General features: G+C 41.9%; 1 protein-coding gene across 1 annotated transcript in view; it reads right to left on the bottom strand.

Annotated features, from left to right (window-relative positions):
• Nucleotides 1–7696, bottom strand: part of LOC108701707 (cytoplasmic phosphatidylinositol transfer protein 1) — a 52022-nt gene that overhangs the window by 18716 nt on the left and 25610 nt on the right. The window contains exon 3 of the mRNA XM_018236685.2: nt 2147–2295. Coding sequence (XP_018092174.1) covers nt 2147–2295 — 149 coding nt within the window. The remainder of the gene's footprint in view (nt 1–2146; nt 2296–7696) is intronic.

The raw sequence follows: 7696 nt of genomic DNA, 5'->3' as shown, positions 1-7696 counted from the left end.
GAATGGAGAAAACACCAACCACTGGATTCTATGAAGCATAAAAATGAGGCAAGTTAAGCCACTTGTGTAAACGAGCCCTTGAGGTTATTCCGAATATAGAAGTGGCACATGCATTTTCCTCACCATCTGGCCCTTCTCCTTGTGCTCTAATTACATGGTTAATTTGTAGTTTTATTCAGCTTCTAATTAGCATAGAGTTGCACAATCTGGGAATGAGTTTGTATGGGGAATCAAGCCACCTTCTATTTGCTGGCTTTGCACACCAGCCGCAGAAAATTATCCATTATCCACTATACTATACCATAACATTAGTGCAGACAAATACTTGCACACCCCTAGCACATTGTTTGGCATGACAAAGCACAGTACACATTAGATTCTTGTTAGAGGACTGTAACACAATAGGAGGGCTATAATAACAGAGCCTGTGGTTAGCAAACTTAAGTATAATGGCACAGCCAATGGCACAAGCCCAAATCTGCAGGTTGTTTTATTCTGCTGATCATTGTATTCATATGATATAGCAGAGGCCATGTGGCCAAATTCCAAATAACGGGAAACATGTGAAGGGCCCCACTATCTTCTAAATACCCTGATCAAGCCTTTTGCCAGTTGGAAAGAAGACTTTCCAGCCATTGACCTACACATACACCAATGTAATATACTGTAGGTGAACACATAATTTATCAGATTTGTGATATTCATAATCCCAAAAAAGTTTAATATAATGTCTCTTCATGTGAAATGTTGTGCCCTTCTGGATCCATCTCATATCTTCCAGCAGATTTTTAGACATATAGTGGAGACACCTCAAGCAGAGGGCAGGCAGTTTGTAAAATAACATAGCATTATGGTGACAGTAGGGCAAGATGGCAAGAGTAATGGAAGACTGCAACAAGATGGCAGCACTAGGGCATGAAGTTTCCAATAGGTCAAGATGGAATCAGTAGGGCAAGATGGCTGCAGTAAAGCAAGATAGTGAGAGTAAGACAAGATGTTAACAGTGCAATATTGGGACTGCAGGGCAAAATGACAGTAGTAGGACAAGATGTTTCCAGTACGTCATGATAACAGCAGTAGGACAAGATGGTGACAGCAGGGCAAGATGGCTGCAGTAAAGCCATACAATAAGAGTAAAATAAGGGTTTAAGAGTACAGCTAGATGGATGCAGTACAGCAAGAAGACAGCAGAAAGGCAAGAGGTTTCTAAAAGGCCAATATGATAGAAGTAGGTCAAGATGGTGACAGCAGGGCAAGATGGCTGTATAAAGGAAGATAATGAGTGTAGGAAAAGGTTTTAAGAGTACAGCAAGATAGGGGCAGTAGGGCAAGCTAACAACAGTAGGACAAGTTGTCAACAGTACAGCAAGATGGAAAGAGTAGGACAAGATGGAGACAGTAGGAGATAAAGATGACAGTAGGAGAAGATGGAGACAGTAGGGCAAGGTGGAGACAGCAGGAAATGAAGATGACAGTAGGAGAAAAGTGAGACAGTAAGGCAAGATGAAGACAGTAGGAGATAAAGATGACTGTAGGAGAAGATGGAGACAGTAGGGAAAGATGGAGACAGTAGGAGATGAAGATGACATTATGAGATGAAGATGACAGTAGGAGAATATGGAGACAATATGAAGATGACAATAGGATATGAAGAAGACTGTAGGAGAAGATGGAGACAGTAGGAGATGAAGGTGACATTATGAGATGAAGATGACAGTAGGAGACTATGGAGACAATATGAAGATGACAGTAGGAGATGAAGATAACAGAAGGAGATTATGGAGACAATATGAAGATGACTGTAGGAGATAAAGATGACTGTAGGAGAAGATGGAGGCAGTAAGGCAAGGTGGAGACAGTAGGAGATGAAGATGACTGTAAGAGATGAAGATGACAGTAGGAGAAGATGGAGACAGTAGGGCAAAATGGGGACAGTATGAGATGATGATGACAGTAGGAGATGAAGAGGAAAGTAGGAGAAGATGAAAAAAGGAAGGGCAATATGGACTATGGATTTTATCGGTGTGCCCCAAGCTGATATGCTGTCTCAGTACAGCAGGATGGCACTAAAAACACCTAACTCCCAGCACCCACCAATAGCCTTGGGCCCCACTACCAATACAAACAGCCCCAGTGTCTTACTCACCTAGATAGATGGACCCGTTTCTCTGTGTACTGTCCCGAGCCGTGTACCGGATCATAATGTTCTCTATTCTCCATCACTTCCACTCCCTCCCCTCGGTCACTTTCCTGGTGGCTGTGCTTGCTGATGGTGTACAGCTGTCCGATCCTGTACTGTTAACAAGAAAGCGAGAATGGTTAAGATACAATAAACTAAAGAGTGTAGTTGAACTTCCCTATAACATGATTGAGTCGTAACCCTAGCCTACACACTATTTCCATCTCCTTCCTTTCCCTCACAAAGCAGCAGTTCAGTCACACTTTATGGCTGATATCGGAGTTATCTTTCTAACAGACAAAAGACCACGGTGGTCAGAGGAGAAATCTGATAGCCCATACAATGAATTCATGAGCAGATTGGAAGCACTCATCATTTCATAAGCATCCGAAAAAGTTTAGACTGATCTCAACTTTATCACATATGCCTATGAATATGTTAAGAATTTTCTGGAGAAAAGTTCTGACAACATCTGTTAAAAGTATAAATAGAAATAGTTATTAAAGTAATGTATTCACAGTGTGCCTGCAGCACCGTGCTAGCTAAATTAGTGTGTTCTTTGAAGCTTTTGTTCTTGAGTCAAAGACTAGTATGAAAAAATGTTCCATATTTATAAATAAGATTCTTATTTGATTTGTTATATGTTTAGAAGGCAAGGAATTTGTTAGGACGTAGCCTACTGTATGCAAAAAAAACTTTAATCTTCAGTATAGAAGAACTGCCATACTGCTTGCTACTACAGAGACAGTCTTAATAGATTTAGATCAAGCACCACCAGTCGTGGCTGAATTAAAATAACCTTTGGTCCCTGTGCTATTCTTATGATATTGAACCCCAGGAAATCCCAGACTCCCAGATACCGCAACACAGGAAAGCAGTTTTGACCCCACAGCATAGAACAGTTATGTGTCTACTTTGGCACAGAGGTCCCAGCATTTCATGTCTAAGTGGCCTCAGCATTTCATGGCTCAGTGACCCCAGCATTTCATGATTCATTGGCATCAGAAATCCATGACTCAGTGGCTCCAAAATTTTATGACACAGGGTCCCCAGCATTTCACGACACAGTGACCTCAGCATTTCATGACTCAGTGCCCCCAACATTTCATGACTCAGTGGCCCCAACATTTCATGACACAGCATACCCAACTTTCATTACTCAGTGACACCCCCATTTTATGACACAGTGACCCCAGCATTTCATGACACACTGGCCCCAGCATTTCATGATTCATTGGCATCAGCATTTGATGACACAGTGGCCCCACAGCATTTCACAATTCATTGGCATCAGCATTTCATGATAGAGTGGCCCCAGCATTTCATGACTCAGTGGCCTTAGCATGACACAGTGGCCCCAGCATTTCATGAGACAGTGGCCCCATCATTTCATTACTCAGTAACACCCGCATTTCATGACACAGTGACCCCAGCATTTCATGATACAGTGGGCCCCAGCATTTCATGACTAAGAGGCCCCAGCATTTCATGACTCATTGGCCTGAGCATTTCATCACACAATGACCCCAGCATTTCATCACATGTTGACACCAGCATTTCATAACTCAGGGTCCCCAGTATTTCATGACACAGTGACCCCAGAAATATGTAACACAGTGGTCCCAGTAATATATTACATAGTGGCTCCAGTGTTTTATACTCCCAGCATGTTATGACTCAGTAGACCCAGCACTTCATGAGAAAGTCCTCTTACCTGAAATAGAGGAAGCATATCTACTGGATCCTTCGCTGCCTCCCCCAACTACATACCATTCTTCCATGGTATTATTGCATTGCTAAGGCTACTGGGGGAAATTGCTATTTGAATTTCCCTTTCTGCCTTTTTAATTATACTACAACTCATTCCCTGCAACACAAGGCATAATATGGAAACTGTCCCCTTACCAGTCATTTCACCAGGAAATCAATATAGTAGCTCCCAATCAGATGAATAAATACAATTATGGAAAGGCGGACGGACAATAAACCATCATTAAGCCAGACTCTAACGGAAAATATACTGACTGCTGATAAAGACAAGTTTGTGTTTCCATTGGTCCTTGGCCAACTCTTCCCCCTTGTCTATCCATGATCTATATAATGGAAGATTTTGGTTATGAAAGGAATGAATGATGCTATTGATTGCTTCCTTGTGTTTTTAAGTAGTAAGACCAATGGAGGACTGGGGCTTTCCGTGTAATTAAGGTTTAATAATAATACACCTAAAGATGTATTTATAGGAACAACTTTGCTGTATGAAAAGTCATCTACTGCAGCCTCCACAGCATCATCCGATCCAGATAAAGATTAATTCTCATTTGGCATAGTAACAATCAAGAGCAGCATCCATAAAAACAACAACTCAACGCATTTTGGACTCCAATATCCTTATGCAGAGCCTGGTAATAAGGGCTATATTGGGTTGAGTTTGTTCCAGGTGTAAACCCCAACATAAACTGTTCCATAATGAAAACAATAATTCTAAGCAACTTTCCAATGCACATTTTTAATCATTTTAAGCAATTTGTAAATGTAATAGGGCTCCATTGCACATGTCACCAACGCGTTTTGCGCAGGACATTGCTGACCTGATACTTGCGTGTAGGACCGTATCAGCGTGGCATAATTGTCTTTACATCATAGAAATTTTGTGGAAATTGCTTCCACCCCAAAATTAAAACTTGTTGATCATATATAAGCTTATTAACCATTTCCATTTCCAGTGCTGTGTCGAACTCCCCGTACAGCCCGAGCATCCAGCAATGCGCAGATCTGACTTCTGAGAGATGAATAAACCCTTTTAGAAAGGTCAGCTGCAGCTTTCTGAGTGAATTAGAGATACAGTACCTTCCCTCACGTCATGCCGTGACGTCATTCCTGCGTTAATGGTGACCCGGTTAACCTCCATGCTAACGACCCTCCCCTCCTCCAGGGTAACAAGGAGTAAGAAAGAAGCTTTCTCGATACCTGGGGCTCGCGCAATTAGTGTTGGGATCGTTTGTAGTGAGGGTGACATTAAAGAAAGCGTCCGCCAGCTCCTGTTGTCATGGAGACAGCATCTTTTCCATTATCAGACAGGCTTCTCATCCCTCTGACTCCTCTCCATTTACTTTGCCATTCTCACTCTTGTTCCTTATTCCTAAGACTTTTCTTCCTTGCATCCTACTCCCTTTGTATGAAAACCAGTTAAAGGCTACTTCCCTCCATAAATTTCCTTTTGTTAACATGAAGCATTTTTAAGTGCTGTGGAAAGGTTTACTTTGCTTTTCTACACTTTTCTGTCTCAGTCAAGTTCTGTTAAACTCCTTTACTTGTGACGTTTCAGACAGGACTGTCTCTGACCACTGTGGCATGAATGTTTCAAGATAGCTAGAATCTCAGCGGCCATAAAGCAGGACAGGACTGCTGCTTACAATGGGGATCAGATACAGTAAGAATATGTGTCACTGGGAAAGAATGCTCTGTTCTACAGATAGCTATAATATCAGCCATAAAGCCGGGCAGGACTGCTGCTTACAATGGGGATCAGATAAGATCTGTGCAGCCACTGGGACAGAATGTTCTGTTATACAGATAGCTAGAATCTCAGCTGCCATAAAGCAGGACAGGACTGCTGCTTACAATGGGGATCAGATAAGATCTGTGCAGCCACTGGGACAGAATGCTCTGTTATACATATAGCTAGAATATCAGCTGCCATAAAGCAGGACAGGACTGCTGCTTACAATGGGGATCAGATAGGATCTGGTGCAGCCACTGGGACAGAATGTTCTGTTATACATATAGCTAGAATATCAGCTGCCATAAAGCAGGACAGGACTGCTGCTTATAATGGGGATCAGATTGGATCTGGTGCAGCCACTGGGACAGAATGCTCTGTTATACATATAGCTAGAATATCAGCTGCCATAAAGCAGGACAGGAATGCTGCTTACATTGCATGCTCTGTGGCCCCTATGACCACTAGTTGGCATTGTGCTCCCTCTGACAGCCTACTGGGGAGACGTACATAAAACATGAGTTTGTGTCATTGTCCTGCCCTGTTAGGTCTGCAAGCACCGTAACCGCCATACACTACGCATAGCCTCTATTAGGGTTTGCCAACTGGCCAAAATGAACCAGGGCATCCTGTTTATTCACTAAAATGATTCACCCTGTAGGCGATGTCCTGAGGCCAGAAGGCAGCAGACGTCATGTCCTCTACTAACTGTCACCTGTCTTCAACCTGCTGACAGTGACATGAGCTCTTAGCCACACAACTGTCATTGCTCACCACCTCAGGGGCTCTGATAGAAATATTCTAAAATTGAGGGGGGGGGGTGATGTGATTTGGAGATAGTGACCTCAGCAGGTAGCCTTAGGCTGTGTGAGATTTATTTCTGTTATTTAAAGAATGGTGGCTTGCTTGCTTGTCATTTGTGGACCTATTCCCCGAAAGGGTGAATATTAACTTTTTTTTTAATAGATATAGTTTCCTTTACCCTGAAGGTGTTTTAACTGAGTTTTGGATATTTTGCACTGCGTCGGCAATGATGCATGCAGGAAAGCATAAATCTAAATGTACACTCCTTCATATATAAGAGAGAACAATAGCTAACATTTTTCAGGATAAAAATGCCAAGGCATAATATTTACATATTAAATATGGCTTTGGCTGCTTTATGGGCATTCCGGAGGAGTTACCCAACACCACCCCAAAACTATGTTTTTGCATAATAAGAAGTAAATGTAATTTCAATAAATTTGCCAAACTATTCAATGGTTTTAAAGTTATTTGTAAATACATTAGCTATTAAAAATAGTACATATTTATATTTTCTGCACACAATGTAGCAAAAGCCAGCTGGTTAACAGACCTGCAGGAGAATTGTTTCAAGAGGCAGAAGAAGAGGACAGAAAGAGATACATAAAAAGTGATAAACCCACAAAATTAGGAATAAACAAATTGTGAAATTTATACCAAAACGTCAGTGGTTTAATAACATGGAAGGTGACCAATGCTGAATGCACATATAACAGATCAAGAACTTTTTCCAGCATGCAGCATTACTGACAGTCCCTATGGGTACAAACCTGCAGGGAAAGTATGAGACCAATTAAGACATTGCTAACCTTAATCCTAACCCTTTCAATATATAGGATTGCACCACTAAAGCTTCCCATACACAAGCCGATATAAGCAGCCGATATATTAAGTTGGCAGTTTATTGGGCAGAGTTTGGTGCCCTCTGACGGGCTTCCCTGATTGATATCTGGCTGAATGTCAGCCAGATGTTGATCCAGTGGGTTTAAATATCCCATCGGATCGAGGACCACATTGGTTCCTTGATGCAGCCCTCGATCTGACTGCCATATTCTTTTTATTGTGATCTGATCATTGGGCATTATGGCACACGATCAGATCAGCGCAATATCTAGGTTTTAGAAGGACAAGAAAGATGGTGCTTCAGGGTTTTTCCGACCAACTGCTGGACAGGGTTATGAAGAAATCTTTACTTACTTACTTGATTGACTTAA

This window comes from Xenopus laevis, chromosome 9_10L (assembly GCF_017654675.1).
Source record: "Xenopus laevis strain J_2021 chromosome 9_10L, Xenopus_laevis_v10.1, whole genome shotgun sequence".
In the NCBI taxonomy this organism is placed as follows: Eukaryota; Metazoa; Chordata; class Amphibia; order Anura; family Pipidae; genus Xenopus; species Xenopus laevis.
Note: the sequence above shows the minus strand (reverse complement) of the source record. Positions and strands in the feature narration are given on the sequence as shown.